Consider the following 27,320-nt stretch of genomic DNA (forward strand, 5'->3'; position numbering starts at 1 on the left):
ATTGTTACGTTACACAGGTTTTCACATTGTAAAAGGAGAGAAAACTGGGAGAATTAAATCCATATTTCTTTGGATCATAAGTGATGGTGAGGAAAGCAACAGGTCAATGGTACTATTATTGTTCCATTAAGCGGAGGAGAAAATAAAGAGGGCAGAAGTTACTTGATCACAGTCACATGGCCTAGAATGAATAACTACCATTAGCTCTACCATACGAATCTCTGTTTGTGAAAACCAAATGACCAAAGTATTAGAGAATTCACCATGAATAGGAATTCAGTCGACAGAACCTCAAGCTGTGTATTCTCCCCGACTCTTGTCTCCTCAGGTACTGTGGCTCCTACATGGATCATCAGACAATTTTTCGAGTGCCCAGCCCTCTGGTTCACATTCAGCTCCAGTGCAGTTCAAGGCTTTCAGACAAGCCACTTTTGGTAGAATATGGCAGTTACAACATCAGTCAACGTAAGCCTAGGATCACCTCCTTAGGAAAACTTAATACTTACATAGAGGATAACATTGTATAATTCTAAACCGTGAGAATTTAAGAAATGAATACTGCTTTATTTCTGCTATTTCCTTTTACATACTTATTTCTATAATAAATAATAAATATAAATACAAATAAATATAACAAATATATAAGATTACATATTTATTACTACTATACTTTGAATTATTAAAGAAATAATATAACTTTTTAATATTACTGATTTATAGTTGAAAAATAATTTCTCACATTATTCCTTAAAGACAAGACATGTATTGGTTTGTAGTTCTTGCTAGCCATCATTCTCTGTAAATATGATGTTTACACCAACATGTAGTGGATCCAAAGCCAACACTTGTCACTCACTTTGGCCTGTGTTTGAGGAAGAGCTGTTTGGTGGAGGGAGTTCAAATATCAGCCCTCAGAATATTGAGTTTGAAATTCATACTGAAAACTATTGGAAGAGTGGCCAGGAAGTGCTCATCAGAAAAGGCAATGTGTGAGGGAAGTCATTAGAACTACAGAGAGTGGGTAATGACATGCTCAGGAAATCTTTGACCCATCTTAAGAGGGAAAAAGTAAAGATTGCCCACTGAAGAGTCCACAGTGATATGACTTGAGAGAACATTTCTTTAGACCATGTCCTTCTTTGCCAATCCCTAATAGACTTTCTTCTAGATTAAGAATATTACATCCTGAATTACAGAGTATTACAGTTTCCAGCAGAGTCACAGGTGGATAAAGCAAGCTGTCTTATTTTTAATTGTTTTTTCAAACCGTAACTATTTTCCAGCATCTCATCCATTCCATCATGTGCTATTGAAATAGTGTTTCACTCGACCATACACTTTCCCCCATTCTTTTGCACAAGGGGAGGAAGGATTCATTGTTTCTCTAATGTTTACCTACGAACTCAGGATGAATGATTCAAGATCGGGAATGAATCTTGAATCAGGGAATGGATCATTAATCAGAAGCCTGGTTGAAGAGGAAAGACTAATGGACAGGGAGGTAAGGGGCAGGAGTCTGGGTTCGAGGCCAGTAAGCAATCTCTCTAGGTCCAACGTGATAAGAGCAGTGGTTACTAATATGTTTTGGAGCACAGCTCACTTGAAAATGTAATTTAAGACATACAGAATAACTCATCTGATCACAGAAGATTCAGGGACACCGGAAGTCAACTTAAGATTCTCTAGTGCTGTCTAAAGACTCCACATTAGGAATGCTGGGCTCCCTTAGGTATGTTCCAACTTTCACATTCTTCAGGTATATGACAAAGTCACCCAGCTGAGACTAGACTATGGAGATAGTAGAAGTTTGCTTGTGCATATGACCTGAATGCAGTGCTCACAGAGAGCTCCCGGTGGATACTGCTTTCTTCTTTGCTCTTCTATGTTCCGCTTTTTTGTTTTTCAATGACTGGCAGCCTTCATTTGATGAAGACACTATGTAATTATTACTGCTACCCTGCCAACTCCCTAACCACTTCACACTTTAAATTTGCTAATGTGGTCTAGTGATTTCAGGGATCTATCCAAGATTTTCTATTTTTTGATTTTTTGTTGCCCATAGCCTGCCCTGTTGGATCTTTTAGATGCTCCTCCGGTTTATGTGTCCCTCAGGCCCAGCGTTGTGATGGAGTAAATGACTGCTTTGATGAAAGTGATGAACTGTTTTGCGGTGGGTATTCAAGATTTTAATATGACTTTCTTATGAATAAGTAACTTCTCAGGACCATGATTGCTGCTGATATATATCCTTAGTCTTTGTAGTTATTATCTATTACTGCATAACCAACTACCCCAAAACCCAGTGACTTAAACAATCATTTATTCTTGATCATGCATCTGTGGATTTTCTGGGATCTGACTAATCTAGGCTGGGCTCATATGGGTGGCTCAGCTTCAAGCATTGTGTCCACCTGAGCTTGGTTCTTCCAAGATTGGAATCAGCTCTACTTTTGATGGCTGTTTTCCTCATTGAGCCAGTGGGCTAGTCATGGCAGTGGCAAAAGGAAAAGAGGGGAGAGCAGCAGCACATGGTTTCTCATGAGGCCTGGGCTCGGAACCGGCACACCATCATTTGTGTTACATTCTATTGTTCAAATCAAGTCACACACTTGAGAACAAAGTCAGGGGCAGGGAAATTCACTCTGTACACCTTGGGGCTATGGTAACACTGGGGTGCATAATACTACCACGGGGAGTAAAGATCTATGGCTAATAATTTAATTTACCACAATCTTAAACACCGAAATCCTGTTTGAAGGCACAGATTCTCCATCTAGAGAGAAGCTCAGAATTTGCAGAGAACTGCTCTTTCAGCATGCTCCTTTATGAAGCCCAGATCCCATATGTTGTTTGTAAATAAAAGAGAACGGGTTTTGTGTGTGTGTTTTCTTTTCTTTTTTGTTTTTTCTTTGAGACCAGGTCTTGCTTTGTCACTCAGGTTAGAGTGCAGTGGCACAATCACAGCTCACTGCAGTCTTGTCTTCCTGGACTCAAGCGATCCTCCCACGTCAGCCTCCTGAGTAGCTGGGACTACAGGTGTGCACCACCATGTATCACTAATTTTTAAAAGATTTTTTATTAAAGACAATGTCTCACTTTGCTGCCCAGGCTGGTGTCAAACTCCTGGCCTCAAGCATTCTGACCACCTTGGCCTCCCAAAGTGTTGAGATTACAGGCACGAGCCACTGCAGCCAGCCCCATAAAAGAAAAAGTTTTGTTGTTATTTTTCTAACCTGTACAATTTGTATTGACATCACATTGGTGATGACTAAGGTGTGGGGTAACTGGATATTCTTATTTTGGGTGGAGAATCTCTGTCTTAATTTTTCATGACTATTTGTACCTCATTCTTGAATCTATCTCTAGTTTCAGGGAGCAATATGGGAAGGACAATTCACTGGACTGTGTGACACCATTGGCAGCATTTTCTCCTGAAGGTCCAGAGTGTTTAAATCAAATACAGTTACAATGATGATGCTATTTAATCTTTTTTGTATCCTTGGAAAAATATAGTGGATATGCTATATCTAACAGTGAAAATTATATTAATAAAAAATAACCTGTGACTACATACTTTATTTATTTATATTTTAGAGACAAGGTATTGCTCTGCCATCCAGGCTGGAGAGCAGTGGTGTGATCATAGCTCACTGCAGCCTCGAACTCCTGGGCTCAAGGGATCCTCCCTCCTGAGCCTCCTGAGTAGCTGGGAATACAGGCGCACACCACCAATGCCACTAACTTTTTTTTTGTTTTTCATACAGATGGGGTCTCACTGTGTTGCCCAAGCCAGTCTAAAACTCCTGACCTCAAGCCGTCCTCCTACCTTGGCTTCCCAAACTGCTGGGATTACAGGCACGAGCCACCATGCCTAGTTTATACCTTATTTTTTTAATTGACAAAACAAAACACAAAATTTGTCTTAGCTTATGGTTCATTGATTATTTAAATCTATAGTGTTCTATTTCTTAAGAAAATAAATACTGATCATTATATAATGACTGAGTTTTTTTACATTATTATTTTTTGTGCTGATTCTCCAAACAAAAATGATTATTGTTAATTTATAATAAGGACTGTTTTTTGGTAATCATTATTCCTCATTGTGCCATTTTTTGGAGCTATTCTCTAAGAGTCCATTAGGTATACTGAGGGACCTAATGAACAATTTTAGGGCAGCAATATCCTCCTACCTGCCCTCACAAGAGCTAGCTCTGAAAAAACAGGTGCAGATAGCAAAACTGATAACTATTCACAAAACCAGAAATGTCTAAGGAATCATACTTTCTAAATTTGCTTGCTTGTACTTGTTGCTGGTCTAAAAGCAATTCATGAAACTATTCCAAAGAGGAAAAACATGATAGATTTACATGAATATTTCCTAATTCAGGAAATGGATCTCATCAGACAAAATAATTCCAAAGAGACCACAGGGCCACATAAACCCAAAGTCTGTTATCCTTTAAGATCTCACATTCATGAATTCATTCAACAAACCTTGAGTAAACAACTACTATTTGTTCGGGGGCTTGAGGTACGGAGATGAAGAAGACAAAATCTCCAATCTCAGGACACTCCTATTTTGCTTCAGAAGGTAGACGAGTTTGATTTAGATCACAGCTTATGATTTTTATCTCCCTTAAAATAAATTACTATGATGCATTTAATTGTAACTAAATAAACAAGCCATCAGAGTTTAACGCATTTATACAAAAGCAAAAATCAGATCTGACAAAACAAGTGCTAGAAATCACACCAAAGTTTAAACACCTACTTTTCCTCATGGAAGTGTCAGTTTTGAGGAAAATACACTTTTTGTTTTATAGGTCATCCTAATGATTTGTACCTTGAGACTGGCACTGCTGATCATCAGAGAACCCAGCTGGTGTCTCAGGCTCGTGAACTTTCTGTTTTTATTTTTTATTCTAGTGAGCCCTCAACCTGCCTGCAATACCAGCTCCTTCAGGCAGCATGGCCCTCTCATCTGTGATGGCTTCAGGGACTGTGAGAATGGCCGGGATGAGCAAAACTGCACTCAAAGTGAGGGAGAGTCCTCTGTGCCCTGCTGTTCCTCCTATGAAACTCTTCTAAATCAGGACAAAAATACCTCTGATGGGTTAGGGGTTAGGGCAATCAACTTGTCCCAGGTTCTCTGGAACTTCTCCAGTTTTAGCACTGAAAGTCCCTTGTCTTGGGAACCCCTTTAGTCCCAAGGGGACAAATAGGGACAGTTGGTCACTCTAAATGGGGTGGAATGTGTGTATGTGTGTGAGTGTGTATGTGTGTGTTCATGTGTGAATACTGGCAGATTCTCCTTTTTTTTTCAATTTTTAAAAATTTTATTTTAGTGTTGAAAACACTTTTTTTCTTTTTTTTTAAATTATTATACTTTAATTCTAGGGTACATGTGCACAACGTGCAGGTTTGTTACATAGGTATACTTGTGCCATGTTGGTTTGCTGTACCCATCAACTCGTCATTTACATTAGGTATTTCTCCTAATGCTATCCCTCCCCAAGGCCCTTACCCCCTGACAGGCCCTGGTGTGTGATGTTCCCCACCCTGTGTCCAAGTGTTCTCATTGTTCAATCCCCACCTATAAGTGAGAACATGCAGTGTTTGGTTTTCTGTCCTTGTGATAGTTTGCTGAGAATGATGATTTCCAGCTTCATCCATGTCCCTGCAAAGGACATGAACTCATCCTTTTTTATGGCTGCATAGTATTCTATGGTGTATATGTGCCACATTTTCTTAATCCAGTCTATCATTGATGGACATTTGGGTTGGGTCCAAGTCTTTGCTATTGTGAATAGTGCCGCAATAAACATACGTGTGTATGTGTCTTTATAGTGGCATGATTTATAATCCTTTAGGTATATACCCAGTAATGGGATTGCTGGGTCAAATGGTATTTGTAGTTCTAGATCCTTGAGGAATTGCCACACTGTCTTCCACAATGGTTGAACTAGTTTACACTCCCACCAACAGTGTAAAAGCATTCCTATTTCTCCACATTCTCTCCAGCACCTGTTGTTTCCCGACTTTTTAGTGATCACCATTCTAACTGATGTGAGATAGTATCTCATTGTGGTTTTGATTTTCATTTCTCTGATGACCAGTGATGATGAGCATTTTTTCTTGTGTCTGTTGGCTGCATAAATGTCTTCTTTTGAGAAGTGTCTGTTCATATCCTTTGCCCACTTTTGATGGGGTTGCTTGTTTTTCTCTTGTAAATTTGTTTGAGTTCTTTGTAGATTCTGGAGATTAGCCCTTTGTGAAATGGGTAGATTGCAAACATTTTCTCCCATTCTGTAGGTTGCCTGTTCACTCTGATGGTAGTTTCTTTTGCCATGCAGAAGCTCTTTAGTTTAATTGGATCCCATTTGTCTATTTTGGCTTTTGTTGACATTGCTTTTGGTGTTTTAGTCATGAAGTCCTTGCCCATGCCTATGTCCTGAATGGTAATGCCTAGGTTTTCTTCTAGGGATTTTATGGTTTTAGGTCTAACATTTAAATCTTTAATCCATCTGGAATTAATTTTTGTATAAGGTGTAAGGAAGGGATCCACTTTCAGCTTTCTGCATAGCCAGTTTTTCCAGCACCATTTATTAAATAGGGAATCCTTTCCCCATTTCTTGTTTTTGTCAGGTTTGTCAAAGATCAGATGGTTGTACATATGTGGTGTTATTTCTGAGGTCTCTGTTCTGTTCCATTGCTCTATATATCTGTTTTGGTACCAGTACCATTGCTGTTTTGGTTACAGTAGCCTTGTAGTATAATTTGAAATCAGGTAGCGTGATGCCCCCAACTTTGTTCTTTTGGCTTAGGATTGTCTTGGCAATGCAGGCTCTTTTTTGGTTCCATATGAACTTAAAGTAGTGTTTTCCAATTCTGCGAAGAAAGTCATTGGTAGCTTGATGGGGATGGCATTGAATCTATAAATTAGCTTCGGCAGTATGGCCATTTTCATGATATGGATTCTTCCTATCCATGAGCATGGAATGTTCTTCCATTTGTTTGTGTCCACTTTCATTTTGTTGAGCAGTGGTTTGTAGTTCTCCTTGAAGAAGTCCTTCACATCCCTTGTAAGCTGGATTCCTAGGTATTTTATTCTCTTTGTAGCAATTGTGAATGGGAGTTCTCCCATGATTTGGCTCTCTGTTTGCCTGTTATTGGTGTGTAAGAACGCTTGTGATTTTTGTACATTGATTTTATATCCTGAGACTGCTGAAATTGCTTATCAGCTTAAGGAGATTTTGGGCTGAGACGATGGGGTTTTCTAAATATACAATCATGTCATCTGCAAACAGGGACAATTTGACTTCCTCTTTTCCTAATCGAATACCCTTTACTTCTTTCTCCTGCCTGATTGTCCTGGCCAGAACTTCCAACACTATGTTGAATAGGAGTGGTGAGAGGGCACATCCTTGTCTTGGGCCAGTTTTCAAAGGGAATGCTTCCAATTTTTGCCCATTCAGTATGATATGGGCTGTGGGTTTGTCATAAATAGCTGTTATTATTTTGAAATACATTCCATCAATACCTAGTTCATTGATAGTTTTTAGCATGAAGGGCTGTTGAATTTTGTCAAAGGCCTTTTCTGCATCTGTTGAGATAATCACGTGGTTTTTGTCATTGGTTCTATTTACATGATGGATTATGTTTAGTGATTTGTGTATGTTGAACCAGCCTTGTGTCCCAAAGATGAAGCCCACTTGATCATGGTGGATAAGCTTTTTGATGTGCTGCTGGATTTGGTTTGCCAGTGTGTTTTATTGAGGATTTTTGCATCAATGTTCATCAGGGGTATTGGTCTAAAATTCTCTTTTTTTGTTGTGTCTCTGCCAGGCTTTGGTATCAGGATGATGCTGGCCTCATAAAATAAGTTAGGGAGGATTCCCTCTTTTTCTATTGATTGGAATAGTTTCAGAAGGAATGGTACCAGCTCCTCTTTGTGCCTCCGATAGAATTTGGCCGTGAATCTGTCTGGTCCTGGAATTTTTTTGGTTGGTAGGCTATTAAGTATTGCCTCAATTTCAGAGCCTGTTATTGGTCTATTCAGAGATTCAACTTCTTCCTGGTTTAGTCTTGGGAGGGTGTATGTGTCCAGGAATTTATCCATTTCTTCTAGATTTTCTAGTTTATTTGCATAGAAGTGTTTATAGTATTCTCTGATGCAGTTTGTATTTCTGTGGGATTGGTGGTGATATCCCCTTTATCATTTTTTTATTGAGTCTATTTGATTCTTCTCTCTTTTCTTCTTTATTAATCTTGCTAGCGGTCTATCAATTTTGTTGATCATTTCAAAAAACCAGCTCTCAGATTCATTGATTTTTTTTTGAAGGGTTTTTTGTGTCTCTATCTCTTTCAGTTCTGCTCTGATCTTAGTTATTTCTTGCCTTCTGCTAGCTTTTGAATTTGTTTGCTCTTGCTTCCCTAGTTCTTTTAACTGTGATGTTATGGTGTTGATTTTAGATCTTTCCTGCTTTCTCTTGTGGGTGTTTAGTGCAACAAATTTCCCTCTACACACCGCTTTAAATGTGTCCCAGAGATTCTGGTACATTGCGTCTTTGTTCTCATTAGTTTCAAAGAACATCTTTATTTCTGCCTTCATTTCGTTATTTACCCACTAGTCATTCAGGAGCAGGTTATTCAGTTTCCATGAAGTTGTGCAGTTTTGAATGAGTTTTTTAATCCTGAGATTTAATTTGATTGCACTGTGGTCTATGAGAGACAGTTTGTTGTGATTTCTGTTCTTTTACATTTGTTGAGGAGTGCTTTACTTCCAATTATGTGGTCAATTTTAGATAAGTGTGATGTGGTGCTGATAAGAATGTATATTCTGTTGATTTGGGGTAGAGAGTTCTGTAGATGTCTATTAGGTCCGCTTGGTGCAGAGCTGAGTTCAAGTCCTGGATATCTTTGTTAACCTTCTGTCTTGTTGATCTGTCTAATATTGACAGTGAGTGTTAAAGTCTCCCATTATTATTGTGTGGGAGTCTAAGTCTCTTTGTAGGTCTCTAAAGACTTGCTTTATGAATCTGGGTGCTCCTGTATTGGGTGCATATATATTTAGGATAGTTAGCTCTTCTTGTTTAATTGATCCCTTTACCATTATGTAATGGCCCTCTTTGTCTCTTTTGATCTTTGTTGGTTTAATGTCTGTTTTATTAGAAACTAGGATTGCAACCTCTGCTTTTTTTTTGCTTTTCATTTGCTTGGTGGATCTTCCTCCAACCCTTTATTTTGAGCCTATGTCTGTCTCTGTACATGAGATGGGTCTCCTGAATACAGCACACTGATGGGTCTTGACTCTTTTTTTTAAATTATTATTATACTTTAAGTTCTAGGGTGCGTGTGCACAACGTGCAGGTTTGTTACATATGTATACATGTGCCATGTTGGTGTGCTGCACCTGTTAACTTGTCATTCTTTATCCAGTTTGCCAGTCTGTGTCTTTTAACTGGGGCATTTAGCCCATTTACATTTAAGGTTAATATTGTTATGTGTGAATTTTATCCTGTCATTATGATGTTAGCTGGTTATTTTGCCTGTTAGTTGATGCAATTTCTTCATAGCATCGATGGCCTTTACAATTTGACATGTTTTTGCAGTGGCTGGTACCAGTTGTCCCTTTCCATGTTTAGTGCTTCCTTCAGGAGCTCTTGTAAGGCAGGCCTAGTGGTGACAAAATCTCTCAGCATTTGCTTGTGTGTAAAGGATTTTATTTCTCCTTCACTTATGAAGTTTGTTTGGCTGGATATGAAATTCTGGATTGAAAATTCTTTTCTTTAAGAATGTTGAATATTGGCCCCCACTCTTTTCTGGCTTGTAGGGTTTCTGCCGAGAGATCCGCTGTTAGTTTGATGGGCTTCCCTTTGTGGGTAAACTGACCTTTGTCTTTGGCTGCCCTTAACATTTTTTCCTTCATTTCAACCTTGGCAAATCTGACAATTATGTGTCTTGGGGTTGCTCTTTTCAAGGAGTATCTTTATGGTGTTCTCTGTATTTCCTGAATTTGAATGTTGGCCTGCCATGTTAGGTTGGGGAAGTTCTCATGGATAATATCCTGCAGAGTGTTTTCCAACTTGGTTCCATTCTCCCCATCACTTTCAGGTACACCAATCAAACGTAGATTTGGTCCATTCACATAGTCGCATATTTCTTGGAGACTTTGTTCATTTCTTTTTACTCTTTCTTCTCTAAACTTCTTTTCTCACTTCATTTCATTAATTTGATCTTCAATCACTGATCTTCCTTTCTTCCACTTGATCGAATCAGCTACTGAAGCTTGTGCATGTGTCACGTAGTTCTCGTGCCATAGTTTTCAGCTCCATCAGGTCATTTAAGGTCTTTTCTACACTGTTTATTCTAGTTAGCCATTTGTCTAATCTTTTTTCAAGGTTTTTAGCTTCCTTGTGATGGGCTTGAACATCCTCCTTTAGCTCAGCGAAGTTTGTTATTACCTACCTTCTGAAGCCTACTTCTGTCAACTTGTCAAAGTAATTCTCCTCCAGCTTTGTTCCGTTGTTGGTGAGGAGCTGCATTCCTTTGAAGGAGAAGAGGCGCTCTGGTTTTTAGAATTTTCAGCTTTTCTGCTCTGGTTTCTCCCCATCTTTGTGGTTTTATCTACCTTCGATCTTTGATGTTGGTGACTTACAGATGGGGTTTTGGTGTAGATGTCCCTTTTGTTGATGTTGATGCTGTTCCTTTCTGTTTGTTAGTTTTGCTTCTAATAGTCAGGTCCCTCAGCTGCAGGTCTGTTGGAGTTTGCTAGAGGTCTACTCCAGACGCTGTTTGCCTGGGTATCACCAGTGGAGGCTGCAGAACAGCAAATATTGCAGAGCACAAATATTGCTGCCTGATCCTTCCTCTGGAAGCTTCGTCCCAGAGGGGCACCCGCCTATATGAGGTGTCTGTTGGCCCCTACTGGGAGGTGTCTTCCAGTTAGGCTACACAGGGGTCAGGGACCCACTTGAGGAGGCAGTCTGTCCGTTCTTAGAGCTCAAATGCCATGCCAGGAGAACCACTGCTCTCTTTAGAGCTGTCAGAGTGGAACATTTAAGTCTTCAGAAGTTGTCTGCTGCCTTTTGTTCAGCTATGCCCTGCCCACAGAGGTGGAGTCTATAGGGGCAGTAGGCCTTGCTGAGCTGCAGTGGGCTCCACCCAGTTTGAGCTTCCTGGCTGCTTTGTTTACCTACTCAAGCCTCAGCAATGGCGGACGCCCCTCCCTCAGCCAGGCTGCCGCCTGGCAGTTGGATCTCAGACTGCTGCGCTAGCAGTGAACAAGGCTCTGTGGACGTGGGACCTGCCAAGCCAGGCATATGTGCCACATTTTCTTAATCCAGTCTATCATTTATGGACATTTGGGTTGGTTCCAAATCTTTGCTATTGTGAATAGTGCTGCAATAGACATACGTGTGCATGTGTCTTTATAGTAGCAAGATTTATAATCCTTTGGGTATATACTCAGTAATGGGATTGCTGGGTCAAATGGTATTTCTAGTTCTAGATCCCTGAGGAATCACCATATCATCTTGCACAATGGTTGAACTAATTTACACTCCCGCCAACAGTGTAAAAGTGTCCCTATTTCTCCATGTCCTCTCCAGCATCTGTTGTTTCCTGACTTTTTTTTTTTTTTTTTTTTTTTTTTGAGACAGAATCTTGCTCTGTTGCCCAGGCTGGAGTGCAGTGGCACAGTCTGGGCTCACTGCAACTTCCACCTCCCGGGTTCAAGCAATTCCCCTGCCTCAGCCTCCCGAGTAGCTGGGATTACTGGTGCACACCACCATGCCCAGCTATTTTTTTTGTATTTTTAGTAGAGATGGGGTTTCACCATGTTGGCCACACTGATCTCGAACTCCTGACCTCAGGCAATCCACCCGCCTCAGCCTCCCAAAGTGCTGGGATTACAGGCATGAGCCACCTGTAATTACACGCCTGGCCTTTTCTAGACTTTTTAATGATCACCATTCTAACTGCGGTGAGACAGTATCTCGTTGTGGGTTTGATTTGCATTTCTCTGATGACCAGTGATGATGAGCATTTTTTCATGTGTCTGTTGGCTGCATAAATGTCTTCTTTTGAGAAGTGTCTGTTCATATCCTTTGCCCACTTTTTGATGGGGTTGTCTGTTTTTTTCTTGTAAATTTGTTTGAGTTCTTTATAGATTCTGGAGATTAGCCCTTTGTCAGATGTGTAGATTGCAAAAATTTTCTCCCATTCTGTAGGTTGCCTGTTCACTCTGATGGTAGTTTCTTTTGTAATACTGGCAGTTTCTTATTGCTTACTTGCTTTTAATGATGCTCAGGATTGTAGGATACAGAGGACCTGATGTAGAGGAACTTGCCAAATACTGGAATGGAACACGTTCCACTCTCACCCTTGCAGAAACAAACCTCCAAGGTTGTGAACAAATGTGTTGTAATTCACAAGTCTGTCCATTTTGCCTCCTACTGATATAAAATAACTGAGCATGGCTGTGATTTTTGCTCAAAAGTTTTCTTGGAGAATAAGAGAAGGTAATAGCAAAGAGGCTGCAGCCTAAAGCCACTGATATGTCGCACTTCTTCACGTCTCACCTGCTGTGGGAGAAAGAAGAGGTGGTTGGATTGATTCTCAACAAATATGCCTGCCAGCCTTCAAATGGCTTTTCTTAGGTGAAGAAATGGATCGCTGTGAGGTTGCTTCTCTTCTCTCTGCCATTTATCCCAGAGCAGCAAATACCAATTCTGTGATTAAACCATTTTTTATGGGGTTTGGAGTTATTCATTCAAATCTCATTCACTCAAGTTTGTTTCTGGCTAAGGAAAGCTGTTTCTTCTTTTGTCCATTGTTAGGTATTCCATGCAACAACAGAACTTTTAAGTGTGGCAATGATATTTGCTTTAGGAAACAAAATGCAAAATGTGACGGGACAGTGGATTGTCCAGATGGAAGTGATGAAGAAGGCTGCAGTAAGTAGAAATTCATTCCTTTGGGTTCCTGTATTCCCTCTTCAGTTTACCTGTTTTTTATATTTTCATTCCCTTCTTGGTGTATTTCCCTTGATCGAGGTTGCCATAGCCAAAACAAGAATAGTAACTATTGACAAACTGAGTCTGAAATTGTTTCTCAGAAATAAAAACTCTGGAATGGATTCTGTCTTCTTGATAACAGCATTAATGAATTAAATTTTTAAAATGAGAACTTTCACTTTTTAATAATTTTAATCAAGGGAGAAGATCTTAAATAAAAAACCCTGTGAGAAAATAAATAGAAACTGGAATGCAGTGGATGACCTGTTAATAATGCCTTATGTTACAAACAATATCAAGTGCTGTTTCTTTCTTTAGGCTTGACTCAATAACTAATCTCCCACATGCTCCTATTAGTCATGTGGCCACTACTTGGCCATGTGGCAACATGTAAATTATACATCTTTACCAATACTATTTACACTAGCAAACAATTGCTCTGATAACTAGTTTTCCCAGTAGGTTTTCATTTGTCCAGGTCTTTTAAATCTTTTCCCCAATACTTTCTGTCACATCAGCACAACTTCAAAGAAATTCTCAATTCATTTACATTCCTCTTTACCTGACAATCTAAATCCATAGGCAGCTGTTTGTGTCAGTTCAGCTGTTACAGCAGGTCCCCCTCCTCCTCTCATCTGCGTTGTGGTATAGAGACTGTGTCAGGGCATGCTTCAGGAAGGAGGGAGTGGTTTGTTTGTATTGGTTTCAGACAGACTCACATGTTCTCTGTCCTCTAGATAAGGAGATTTCAAATTGCTACCTAGTGAGTCAGTTCCCAGCCAGCACTAAAACTGGCTTAACTTCTAGTTTTTCTTCCAAGTCTACCTTTAAATCACATGCCCTTTCTCCACCAAAGCCTGCAGCAGGAGTTCCTCCGCCCTTCACCGCATCATCGGAGGCACAGACACCCTGGAGGGGGGTTGGCCGTGGCAGGTCAGCCTCCACTTTGTTGGATCTGCCTACTGTGGTGCCTCAGTCATCTCCAGGGAGTGGCTTCTTTCTGCAGCCCACTGTTTTCATGGAAACAGGTAGGGCATCACGGTCCTTACTTTCAAGTGGCACTCTGTGGCCATAGACAACATATCTGCCCTCAAATTGTGGGAAGCAGATCCCTGTTGGGGACATTCAATCAATTCAATTGCACTTTCATTTTTTGGATCCCACGTGTGTGACAAACATTTTTCTTTTAAGGTATTATTGGTATAAAAAAAGCACAAAGGAAACATCAAGAATGAATAGGCTTTTACTAAGGCTGGGAAAATAAGATAGGGCTTTTAACTCAGAGGGAGCAAACTTAAGAGAATGTGTGGAGAATGTGGAGAAGAATGGGCAGTGGAGAGTGACTGGAGAATGGAGGTCCCCAATGGGATTATGATGGGATAGATGCTCTTCCAGCCAAGGGTAAGAGGACATCTTAGAAAATAACCTCACTTAAAACTTAAACTTACTATTGGAATCTACTGAATCTTAGGTTAAAAAAATCATTACTTCTCATTCTGCATTTTTTTTTTGAGTATTTCAATGAAGTTACACAGTTTGGATATTTGTTCCCCTGAAAATTATAGGATTTGTGTTAATTATTAAGATAGCTTCACATCTGTTTGATCATGAGTCTCTAATGCTGTGAAACTGCTCCAAATAATGTATTAACCCTAATATTTCTTTGGGTGTCCATTGCCACTCATGAGACATCAGCTAAGCAAATTAGTGACCAAAATTTTGGGGCTTCCTCATTTTTTTCACTCCCACTCTTTACCCCACTGTTATGCTGATGGAGATGGACGCTTCACATGGAGATTACAAGTCCTTCTGTGACTTGTGCAAGGTCATGGAGGTCAAGATTGGGATTCTGGAAGGACTGATGGGAATGGCAGTTGGTGACCCTATGAATGGGCATTGTTGAGCAGTAAGAGTAGTGATCATTAAGGCTTCCAGTAGTTTGCCAGAAGGAATTTCATTAAATTCCTGCTTATAGCACTTTGATTTCTAATCTATCTTGGTATTCATATCATTTGAATTTGGTAGTAGGATTCTCCATCAAATGCCATTGTCAGCATGAATAGGAAGAATGTAACAAATTAATTCTAGTTACCAACATTCTTGACCTGTGTGTGGTTCATGAAATACTAGTGGAAAGAAAATGTCCAGGCATTTGCTTAGGACATTGTTGGGTGAATTTTCTATTACTTGCCACTCCTAATACAGCTTACGTCATTTCTGACTTTTTGAGGGAGACAAGGGAGGCTCACAGTTACGCTTTCTGCCATGGTCCCCGGACAGAGCCAGTGACTATAATAACACCCTGGAAGTCAGGCCCTTCTTTTTCAGCCCTCAACTCTTTAGAGTGCTTGTTTGCAAACTGTATGTGGTTCTTTAAGCTGCTAACTTTATGTTTCATTACTGTTCTATCAGGCTGTCAGATCCCACACCATGGACTGCACACCTCGGGATGTATGTTCAGGGGAATGCCAAGTTTGTCTCCCCAGTGAGAAGAATTGTGGTCCACGAGTACTATAACAGTCAGACTTTTGATTATGATATTGCTTTGCTACAGCTCAGTGTTGCCTGGCCTGAGACCCTGAAACAGCTCATTCAGCCAATATGCATTCCTCCCACTGGTCAGAGAGTTCGCAGTGGGGAGAAGTGCTGGGTAACTGGCTGGGGGCGAAGACATGAAGCAGGTGTGTGTATGAATGAATGGTCATGCCCTTCCCCTGCAGAGGATGATAAGGTGTTTATGTAGTGCTTTAGGGTTCACAGAGAGGGTTTGTGTATATGATCTCCTTTGAACCTCCTGACAACTCTGGAAGGTTGGATTGGAGGAGGGTATTGTTATTTCTTTTTAATGATGCTATCCACCTGCTTTAAAAGAAGCAGGGCTCACCTTATAAAGAGGGAGAGGACTGTGTATGAGCAAGGCAGGATTGACTAGATAGTCATGGGCCCTTTTCAAACTCTGAAGGTTATGCTATGTTATTCATTAGAGAAGGAGCAATTCCTCCCTTTTCATTCAAAGAAATGATTCATTTATAAAGGAGAGAAGGACACACATGCACATCCCACTATGTCAACTCATAGGCAACAGTCTGGGAGACTATGTGGGTATGTCCTGCGCCTGTGCAATTGGCCAAGGGATGAGAGTAAGGGCTGAACTTCAGACTGCCCTTAGTTTCCAGACCAGAAACTCAGGGCTGGAGGTTATACCTCCAGGATTCGGATTTGGTCCACCCAGAGGAGATACCTTTTTGCAATTCCTCTGACGGGAGAGGACATCTTTTCAATATGCATAAAGATCAGGCTGTATAGTAGGGAAGTCCCTACATCTACCCTGCCAAGGTTTTTCATGGTCCAGGATTCAAGGTGGGATTCTGAATATATAGTGAGGGGAAGAATCCAATGCTTTGTGAATGTATCCCCAAACGCTAGTGCTAATATTTTCCCTTGATCTTTCGATCACCTCACCTTCTTTTGCCATCCTTTTCAAGGGTTTAGGACACATACAGCATCTGTAATTCCTGAACCTTGCCCTGTAGCCTCGTTTTGACACTCTAAAGTGTGGGCAGCTTCTCAAAGGCAGCTTCTCAGTGCTTTCATTTAGTGATTGAAGTAGTAATACCACAAGCTTGGGTCCACTGAAGTCTCAGGGTCCCAAGGAGTGAAGGCAGCTGACTGTGAACACTTGTAACTTTGATAGGTTACTGTGCTCAGTGCTTTGATTACATTATCATATATCACAGGAGAAAAGCATCTGCCTAACCAACTTATCATGAGATGTTTTCTTTATAAGCCTGGGTATGTGTGTGTGCACTTATTTTTCTGAATCATCTTAGCCAGGTAGGTTCAAAAGGAAGTGAAACAGCTATTTGCAAACTGTTAGGTTTTTATGATTCGTCAGAGACTCCCATATATCAGTTATGCTGCTCCATTTAAAGAGCTCTCTTAAATAGTAGATATTAGTAATAACTGTTGCTGACTTACCATCCTACGGAAAACAGGAGAGAAATGGTGAGGAATATGGCACAGTTGTTCAAGTAATTGAGTCAGACCTTGGGTCTGAATCTTGTGTTACTTGCTAGCGGTGTGTCACTGGGCAAGCCCTTTAATCTCCTAGCACTCGATTTCTTCATCAGCAAAATGAGGATAATAGTAGAATTTACCTCAAGGGAATTGCCGCTATGAGGGTAAAAGGAGATAATGTGTGTTAACTTTTCAAATGAAGCCCTGAATACATGCGGCCATTACCACTAACATCATTTCTACTTCCAATGTGTTTTGCAGATAATAAAGGCTCCCTCGTTCTGCAGCAAGCGGAGGTAGAGCTCATTGATCAAACGCTCTGTGTTTCCACCTATGGGATCATCACTTCTCGGATGCTCTGTGCAGGCATAATGTCAGGCAAGAGAGATGCCTGCAAAGTAAGTCATTGTACCTTTCCCTTGCCTAACATGTTGTGCTTTCCGTAAATGCTTTCTCACTTAATCTACATAACACTGGGAAATAACCAGGGCAGGTATTTCCCTGAATTCACTTGAGCTGCTCAGATATTATTTATCATCCAATTGCCTAAGATCTTGGAGAGGTGTTGAAATAATTTATTCTATAGAACGCAGTTTTCTATAACGTGTTCCATGTATTTTCCTTCAATATTTAGAGGATGAGGTCAGCATTCATCATTCTGCCATAATTTTCTTATAACCAATTTATTTCCTATTTCCTTAGCAGCTGCCATTTAATTTCTAAAATTTGAAGGATTTTATTTACTCATTCCTTTGAAGTATATGCTGGGGGAAAGAGGAGAGGAATGGAGAGGTGACAAAGAATACTCATTTGTAGTTCTCTGGGTAGGCCCCTGGCAGTGGTAAAGTTGGAAGTCACCTTTGGGGTGACATTTCTCGGAGCCTGAGATTCCAATCTATGCAGTTACCTACATGATTGCCAAAGAGTAAATAGATGATTTAGAGCAAACTTGTCCAACCCACAGCCACAGGCCACATGCAGCCCAGGACAGCTTTGAATGCAGCCCAACACAAATTCACAAACTTTCTGAAAACATCATGAGATTTTTTTTTGCAATTTTTTTTAGCTCATTAGTTATCATTAGTGTTCGTACATTTTATGTGTGGCCTGAGACAATTCTTCTTCCAGTGTGGCTCAGGGAAGCCAAAAGATTGCATACTCCTGATTTAGAGGGTGAGTAGGACAGTGGGAGCTGTTCTTTCATCTTTCCACAAGCTTAGCCATGATGCCACAAAAACTCATCCTATAATAATGACTTCTGTCTTCTGAGCTCCTATTTTGTGGCAAGCACCGTGCTAGGTTCTTTACATAAATTCATTCCAATCATTCTTTTTTCCTCATTTTATAGAAGAGGAAACCGGGCACAGAGAGGGTAAGTAAATTGCCTAAGGTCATACAGCTAGTAAGTGTAAATGTCTGAGCTGGGATTTGAACCCTTGCCTCTCTAATGCTAAGGGTACTCTATTTTGGGTGCTTCCCATAGCTAGTCGGTTACACAGCCCTGTTCCACAAAGCCACAAGTGTTTACTTGTTAAACTTAGTAGAGTTGATGTGGTGGCAATTAAAATAAAGAGCCCAGCTTCCCTACTAGTTGGAATTTTCCTAATCAGGTATAAGATCATAATTCGGATACATGGGCAAATTTGTTGCCTCTGAGTAAGTTGCAAGATTATCTACCCTCTAAAATAGGAAAATAAAACCTAGATATTATAATTTAAAGGACTAATACTGTAGAAATTATGTTTATACTTTGAATTGTTTAAGCCTTTGCTTAGAGGAATTGAGATATCAGAAAGGACTCTCAAGTGAGAGTGATTTGTTTGTGATGACTGTGGACCAGCAGTTGTTAGGGTTTTTTCACTGGACCTGGCTAACTAAACAGGTCTCTTCTTCTCCATGGGGCTATGAGCTAATCACTAAAGTTGCATGGCCCAGAGATAGAAGTCAACCTTCCAAGATAACCATGCCTCATAAGGTTGTTGTGAGGATTAAATGTCTTTAAACGATTCTTAGCACATAGCTAGCACTAAATAAATTTTAGCCCTCACTACTACTTACTACTACCACCACTACTGCTACTACTACTATTACCACCACCACCACCACCACCATCACCACTAGTATTACTGAGGTTTATTCTTTGTTTAGGGCTATGTGAGAGTTGTTTTCTCCAGTAAGAATCTTCCAATGTTATTTTTAGCCTAAAGAATCATGTTTCGTCTAATGAATGCAGCTGTTTGATTATAGGAAGAATAATTATAAAATGATAGAAGTTTCACATTAGTTTTTCACACTTCCCAAATTACAGAGTGATTAGCCAAGCAAAAACATGTCATTAGAGGACTCCTGAACACAATTCATTAGATACAATAAAGATGAAACTGATGATCATGGGACCAATTTACTTTATACTTACATTTTTTGTGTGTGTAGGGAGATTCGGGTGGACCTTTATCTTGTCGAAGAAAAAGTGATGGAAAATGGATTTTGACTGGCATTGTTAGCTGGGGACATGGATGTGGACGACCAAACTTTCCTGGTGTTTACACAAGGGTGTCAAACTTTGTTCCCTGGATTCATAAATATGTCCCTTCTCTTTTGTAATTGTACCAGTTGTATTTTTACTGTGATTTATGTTAAAAATAGATACTTTAAAATGATGCAGTAATTGGCTGGGTGCGCTGGCTCACACCTGTAATCCCAGCACTTTGGGAGGCCGAGGCGGGCAGATCACGAGGTCAGGAGGTCAAGACCATCCTGGCTAACATGGTGAAACCCTGTCTCTACTAAAAAAAAAAAAAAAAAAAAAAAAAAAATTAGCCGGGCATGGTGGCAGGTGCCTGTAGTCCCAGCTACTCGGGAGGCTGAGGCAGGAGAATGGCATGAACCCAGGAGGCGGAGCTTGCAGTGAGGCGAGATCAGCCACTGCACTCCAGCCTGGGTGACAGAGTGAGACTCCATCTCAATAAATAAATAAATAAATTAATTAATTAATTAATAAAATGATGCAATAATTATTAATAAAATGAGTCCCTTACATTTTTTAACTAGAAATGTCAAATTGCATACATTTAATAATAAAATTAGTCCCTTACTTTTTTTCAACTGGAAGTGTCAAATTGCATACATTTAATACTTATTGAAAGACAGATTAATATGTGTTCCATAAAAAGTTTTCCCAAGGAAATAACTATATTCATTCTTAAGTACAAAAGGCTATTGATTCAGAGATGGAAGAAACCTAAAGTAATGTTATGAACCAAGCCTCTAAAATAAAAAAATAAGGGAGATGTTCAGGCATCCCTATTTTATGTCCCTATTCATGTTCAGATACTTATAAAAATTACAGCAAATTTGACTTATTAAAATAAGAAATTCCAGTAAAAAACATACCTGACCTTCAGCATTTTCAAGAAACTAAATGCACAAAATATCTCCTTTGCAAATGCAAATGAAGCAAAACTCAGTTATCGACAGAATAAGTACCTATATTGTTGCTTTACAAACCAATTTTATCTAACCATATCATAGTGGACCATCTTCAGCCATGGCACATGGTAATGTTGTGTACAGAGAAACCAATCAACCAACCAACAAAACTGACAGCAACCATTACTAAATGGCAGAATAAAGCATCATGGTAAGTGAATCGAAAGCACGTATATGAGATTCAAAGAAATTGTTGTAATGCTGGTCAGCAAAAAAAAAGGCAAAGAAATTTTTGAACGATTGTTGCAAAAGTGAAATTTTTCAGAAATATTATCATCTGGCTTTTGGTTCTTTTCTAAAACCCCAGTGGATGAGACTTTCTTTTACTTTCAGACTCTTATAATACCTTACATAGTTGTAAGCCTATAGCACACTCTCAAGGTATCTTAGTTCTTGATTTATTTTATCTTGATTTAGAAGGTTTCATACTTGATCTCAGAATATTCTTTTCATTAAGAGAAGCCAGAATTGATAGTACCACCAAATGAGTGAAAACCACAGAAAAAAGAGTGATATTATTTGTTTTCCTGTTATAAAGTCAAAGAAGTAATAAAAATACTAACATCAGGTAGTGTCTATTAATAGAATAATGCACAGAACCTTAGAAAATCTTAATGTAACAGCAAAAGGAGAGAGAGCAAAAGGTGTCATCTCCCAGGCCAGATAAATTTTTCAGTTCATAGAATATACTTTGATTTGTTAAAAGACTGTTCCCTCAGATTAAGGATAAAGCATCTTAATAATACCTCTATGAATGGGCCCCAAAGGTTTCAGTGAACTGGCTATATGATAGTGCAATTCAGAGGGCCAAGTGTACCACTAATTCAAAAGGGAGGACTTTGCTACTGAATCCACTGGATAGAAGAGCGAATTAGGCTGATAGTTCTTATAATCTACATTATTTTGTCTGGATGGCTGTGACCTATATACAAGGTGAGTTGTACTTTTTACTTTATGGTCATTTCTAGGGCATAGAATTGCTCTTCACAAAATACATGAAAACCTTTGCATAAGTCTGTGGTCTCGGTTAGGGGATGGAGGAGGGCTGGCATGATCTATCAGATTCATCAGAGGGAGTTTTTGAAAGCACATGTATGCACTACCTCTGTAGTCCCTCACTGGTATTAAAGTGAGTACACGATATGCTGTAGCAGTGCTGGGGCAGGGAAAAGGTTGAAAAACAAACATAACTTGCTTGGATATTGCATGTTAAGATGCATTTAGAACCTGAATGATGTGGGAATATCCACTTCATTCTTGCAAAGGTGTGAAGTAAGGCAAGTCCCAAGAATGGTTTTGTTAGCAGAGCAAAATGGCCTTCATAAATTAAGACAGAAGCATTTCACGTGCCATGTTATTGGGGAGAACTTGTAGGGACTCATGCCTTCTTTCACAGTGCCTTGAAAATAGCACAGTGAAGCACCACAAGCAACCATTTCTCAATTGTTTTCTACTTGATTAGCTTGAGTGGCTGACCCAGTTGCTGATATTCGGAGTAGTATTGCTTGCCATCTGACAACACACAGGAACAAACTGTTGCGTATTCCAGAGTCACAGACCTATTTGAAGGGAATGAGATGCCTTTGGTGTATTGGTGATATCACTCTGATGATGTTACTTTGTTTTTCAGTTTATATGATAACCATTTAGAAAATTATTTGCTTCTAAAAAGGATTTAAAAAGAAGAGCAAGTACTATTACAAAAAAGCAACATCAAAAATCTTATATTGGTCAGCAAATATAAGTATGTTTTAATTTTTTAATGTTACTTAAATTGGACACTTCAAACAACCTAAAGCAATTGAGTCAATAATAATTTTAAATTATATTAAAGAAATCTATTTTTGAAATAATAGTACATTTAAAAAGCTACCCTTATGTAAATGAATTCTGAAGGAATTACAAAAACAAATCTAGGTAGAGTTTGGTTCCTCATTCACAAATTCTTGACTTTCATCAGAATCGTTTAAACTTGGTTGTACCTCTAGGGAGAAACACCTCTTCCTAACTTATTCTGAATCCTTAGTGTGGAGTGAAACTGGCAGGATGAAGAAAGTCTTCAGGTAGGGTTGGGACTCTCATCTGCATTCTAGGTCAGCTGTCTGGAGATTAAGAAATTTGCAGTTAACAGGAACAGGAACAGGTTGCAAATAAGAATTTAGTTCAGGTAATATGGGAGGTGTCAGCAAGTGTCAGTGATCAGGAAAATAGGACAGCACAGGAAGAAAAACCAATATCAAAAGAAAACATATTGAATCAAGGGTTAGTGCTGGGTGCTAAGGGTCGGGGGAGAGTGGGTATTAGCCACAAAGACACAGTCAGGGAATGTAATGGAGCATTTACTGAGATCCTTTCATTTTTCAGACACAGGAATAAATGCTTTACCTTAATCTTCCTGACTCTGCTAGGTAGGAATCATTTTATAAGAAAACAAGCAGACATTAAACAGCTTGCCCAAGAACACACAGATAGTGAGAGTCTAAATTTGATCCTAGTTCTGTCTGCCTTCAGAACTTATATTCCTTCCACTGTAACATGAGAACAAGGGTTAGGCATATGGAATTATAGAAATGCATTTAAATCTAATTACAGAGTATATAAACCTTGCTTAACAGTACTCAAAAGGCATTAGAAGATGTGGTTTAGGGTGTGCTTGAGACAGGAACAGTTGCTTTTTGATTCTCTGGGGGAGTGAGGGAGGCTTTAGGTATCTGTGCATGGAGAAATCAGGCATGGAGATAGCTACTATCCATCTGAAGTGAGAAAAAAATCTCACATTTAGGATGAACTTCTGCAATCAAATAAGGGAACTATGAGAAAAGTTTTCTGGACCCTGGGTAAGGATAGGGGTGGGGAGAATCAGAAGTTTGAGAGGTGTCAGTGCTTCCAGTCAGGTCTGCATGTTTTCGTGACTACAGATCCTATCAAGACCTCCCTGCAAATTCCCACACCCTTCAATGGCTCTAGTTCTTTATCAGTCTCCAGTCCCTTTTAGGCCTAGGAGTGTTAACAGCTTCTCGCTATTGCTAGTCCCTGGGTACGTCACCATTCCTTGTTGATTCCCTTAACCCTTGCTCCTTGGTTAAAAAACCTGTTCAAAAATCCCAGCTGAGAATGCAGGCTGATTCTTGCAAGATCCACCTGTTGGAGTAGAAGTCAGTGCAGGTCAGCAGATGAGTCACTGCAGACTCCCCTTAGCAGGCAGATGGATCCAAAGTTCAGGGGATCTGGTAGCAGGCATCAGACAACTGGAGACAGGATATCTAGGCTGTGTCTCAACATCAGGTACTGAAGATGCCAGACTTTTGGACTCAAGTCAACATATTTGGAGTGGAGCTGATTTATATGCTTCTTGTTAATGGTCTGGTCTTAATGTGTGTGTGTGTGTGTGTGTGTGTGTGTTGCGTGGAGGGTGAGAAGTAAGGAGCAAGACTATTCGGAACAGAAGCTTGAGAGTTGAGGCCCTTGGCCCAACCCATGCTGTGCTTAACAAACATAATTCCATGCTAACTAAACCGGAAGTTCTGAACTACAGATAGGGTGTCAAGGAGATTGTGTGTGCGTGTGCATTGTGTGTGTGTGTGTGTAAGGCCCCTCCTCTCAAAGATAAATAATAATGGTCAACATTTATGAGTGCTTGCTGTGTCAATCACTGTTCTGAGTGCTTTGCTTACAACAACCCTTGTAATCCTGGTAACAACTACATTAGGAGGGTACAAATATTACACCAACTTTCCAGATGAGGACGTTGGCACAGAGAGATGAAGACCGAGGTCTCACAGTGAGGAACCCTCTGGGTGGAGAATAACCCAGGTACACTGGTTTTAGAGTCCGCTGTCCCCAGCACCACACAATACTGTCTCTGTGCCTGACTCTGGACTTGCGAGGAAGTGTGTTGGTGTGTATTATTCACCTTCATGCACTCAGAACCTAGCACCATGCTGGCACGAGGCATGGTTATTTGTTGATTGAATGAATGCACTTTTGCTAGGCCGCGAGGACTGTGGCAAACCCCAACAACCAACAGTTCGTAGGGTTAGATCGCAAACTTTTCTCCGTTGGACGGTGCTGCCGGGCCCACCCTTTCCTTACCACAGCCCGGCACCCAGGCAGCCCCTAAACGGAGATGGTCTGCATCTGCAGGCGCGGGGAAAGGCATAGCAGGCAGCGCCCTGAACAAACCAGAAAAACAGCCTTCGGCTCTGGAGCCCACTCCGGCACGGCCTCAGGTGCTCTACCCCGCGGGATCCAGGGAGTGGCCGCCACTCACAGTTGCCCCTCCTGTCCGCCCCGGTCCGCTCCCGCCGCCCGAGGTCCGCGACGCCCCGCCCAGTGGGTGGAGTGTGAGGCGGGGAGGTCGCTCGACTCGCCGGCGCTGTGGCCTCCCGCGGAGCCGCTCAGACTTTCCCTGCCGGCACATGGACCTGGCCCAACCCTCACAGCCAGTAGACGAGCTGGAGCTCTCGGTGCTCGAGCGGCAGCCAGAAGAGAACACGCCTCTCAATGGTGCCGACAAGGTCTTCCCTTCTTTGGACGAGGAGGCCCCCCCGGCCGAGGTAAGGTCCCCTTGGCGCTGGCCCTAACTTGCCGGCGGCGGGACAGTAGTAGGACCCGGGCCTGGCACCCGCGAGTTTCGGGTTTCCAGTCAGGCGGGGCGTCGACGGCGCAGAGCGAGGGTGGGGCGCGCTCGAGTGCTCTGAATGGAGCCGAGTCACCGCGACACCTTTCGGCCCGAGCAGTCCCCTCCCCAGCCCCTGGGGTCCTCCAACCCCTCTGACCCCCGAGGCGCTTTAGGAATCCTAGTGGTGAGGTGTAGCCGCTCCTGTCTTCAGAGAGGTATTCCGGAGATAGAAGTAGTTTTTTAAAGTTATGTAACTTTTAATTCAGTTTTTCTTTTTTCCAGTAGGGAGAATGAGAATGACAAATTGAGTATCCTCCTTCTCTCAGAATCTCTTCTGTCCTCCTCTTACCTTCACTGCCTTGCCACTTCTCTCCCTCCCCTCCACCCACCTCGCCGCAGCCCCCAGCCTTCTTCCATGCCTACCATCCGCCAAGCACTTTCTGCCTTCTCCCAGCCTGGCCATTTGATTCTGCAGGAAGAGAGATAGGGGAGAGCACAGAGGAGAGAAAGCGGTCAGAAGGGGAGAAGGGGTAGGGCTGGCGTAGAGATGGGGCGGGCGGGTTAGGGGGTCGGCGCGGGGGAGGTGAACTTGCCCTGCTCAATTGAAAGAAAATAATTTCAAAGTTCTTGTCTCGAAGGTTGAGACTTCGCCCACCTTGCTTTTACCTCCTCTCAATCCCTAAGGAAGTCCCTGGCTATTTTTAGGCCAAGCTCTTTTCTGATTCATCCCTAGCAATGATGGGAACATTATTCACTCTCATCAAAGACTTGTAAAACATCAGAGCTTTGACTTCCCAGCCATCCACCTTCTGATTAACTCCTAAGATTGGCTTGAGGTTTTCTGGGTGCACAGAACTCCCCATATAGAGCCCCGACCTGATCTTTCTAGGCCCCACTCCTCCACCCCCAACTTTTTGGCTGCCCAGCTGTTGATTTTAGGGATAAGCAGGAAATTCAAAAGTTGAAAGCATTGCTTTTGTTCTACATTGATTCCTGGAACTATTGCAAAGTCTGCTTTTATAGGTACTCTGGAGAGTAATTTGGAAACTTATTTCTGAATAAAATATGAATGCCACAGAAGAATGAAGGTTGAACAAAGATAGTCTGGTCACCAGTGCAAGTGGCCACAACTGTGAACTGGCTGTATGAGTCCTCCAGGGCGGTGTCCAGGAATGGGAGTTGGAAATACTTGCCTCAGATTAGATGGACCCGGACACCCTAAAGACTCCCTAGCTTGGGGCTGAATCCAGAAATCTGGTGACAGTTTTGCCACTAAAAAGTGTGTCCCAGGGGCAAGGTTGTCCCGTAGTGGTAATGTGTGCCTACTCGGCCTTCTGTGAGGCCTGGGAATGCCTTGTTGAAAACAGGTGATGGGTAGAACAAGCCCAATCCATGCAGGGTTATCAGTATTCTGTAATTGTTTAGCACCTACCCTGTAGCAATGGTTCTTTAATGTTCTCATGACGTCCTTGTTAGTAAGGTATATACAGATACCCTAGACTTCTTTGTAAGTTAGCTTTGTAGGTCACCCAATAGGAGAGCTGTCCTCAGTAACAGGATGGAGTGAAGGTGAAGGGCTACAGGAGTACTTGGAGTGTGTTCAAGGAATGCCTTGAACTAATCTCATCTAATGTGTTAATCATTCTCTTTTGTCCTATAAAAAAAAGTGAAGTGTATTTCAGTTAGAAAAGTCAATAAATATAGGCTCATTAAAAAGATTCAGACACTTAAGAATTTTGTGTGTTGGTCTCTTTGAACTGTATATTAAGATTTCTAATTTTGAAATGTAGCTGAAGTCCATGTATTTTCATTAACCCTGTTTAGTAACTGTCTTGTGACAAATACTTTTGATGCATAAATGCATTTAATTATCACAACTAACTTAAGAGGAAGGCGTCAGTATTCTGGTTTGTCAGATTGAAGATGCTGAGTGAAGAAATTGAGGGAGGCTCAGAGGAGTTACCAAAATCCTCAAGTTCACTCAGTGGTGCCTCTGAAGCTTGAACGTATGTTTTTTAGATCTCAAACCTATGCTGTTTCTGTTGATTTATTCTATCTATCTATCTATCTATCTATCTATCTATCTATCTATCTATTACCTATCAGCATTTAATTTAAATATGTCATATATAATTTATACTCATTTGTTTATAGTTGCCTAAGTTATTATTACT

The 27,320-nt window shown here is 40.9% G+C and overlaps 2 protein-coding genes across 7 annotated transcripts in view; both read left to right on the forward strand.

The window, feature by feature from the left end:
• The window catches only part of TMPRSS7 (transmembrane serine protease 7), a 43,172-nt gene extending 23,348 nt beyond the window's left edge, over positions 1-19,824 (forward strand). For all 3 annotated transcript variants that reach the window (XM_054680888.1, XM_054680887.2, XM_063806980.1), the window contains exons 10-17: positions 329-465; positions 2,063-2,170; positions 4,930-5,040; positions 12,843-12,959; positions 13,876-14,047; positions 15,432-15,700; positions 17,298-17,434; positions 19,470-19,824. In XM_054680888.1, the coding sequence (XP_054536863.1) occupies positions 329-465; positions 2,063-2,170; positions 4,930-5,040; positions 12,843-12,959; positions 13,876-14,047; positions 15,432-15,700; positions 17,298-17,434; positions 19,470-19,640 (1,222 nt within the window). In that variant the 3' untranslated portion in view covers positions 19,641-19,824. The remainder of the gene's footprint in view (positions 1-328; positions 466-2,062; positions 2,171-4,929; positions 5,041-12,842; positions 12,960-13,875; positions 14,048-15,431; positions 15,701-17,297; positions 17,435-19,469) is intronic.
• A 5,034-nt stretch (positions 19,825-24,858) lies between these two features.
• The window catches only part of C3H3orf52 (chromosome 3 C3orf52 homolog), a 44,901-nt gene continuing 42,439 nt past the window's right edge, over positions 24,859-27,320 (forward strand). For 3 of the 4 annotated variants that reach the window (XR_010155703.1, XR_010155704.1, XM_001154447.8), the window contains exon 1: positions 24,859-25,081. Coding sequence is in view for 2 of the 4 variants with exons in the window: in XM_001154447.8 (XP_001154447.2) it covers positions 24,944-25,081 (138 nt within the window). In the remaining 2 variants the exon portion in view is untranslated. The remainder of the gene's footprint in view (positions 25,082-27,320) is intronic. The other variant, XM_063806981.1, reaches the window with a different exon arrangement.

The sequence above is a fragment of the Pan troglodytes genome, chromosome 2 (genome assembly GCF_028858775.2).
Source record: "Pan troglodytes isolate AG18354 chromosome 2, NHGRI_mPanTro3-v2.0_pri, whole genome shotgun sequence".
NCBI lineage: Eukaryota > Metazoa > Chordata > Mammalia > Primates > Hominidae > Pan > Pan troglodytes.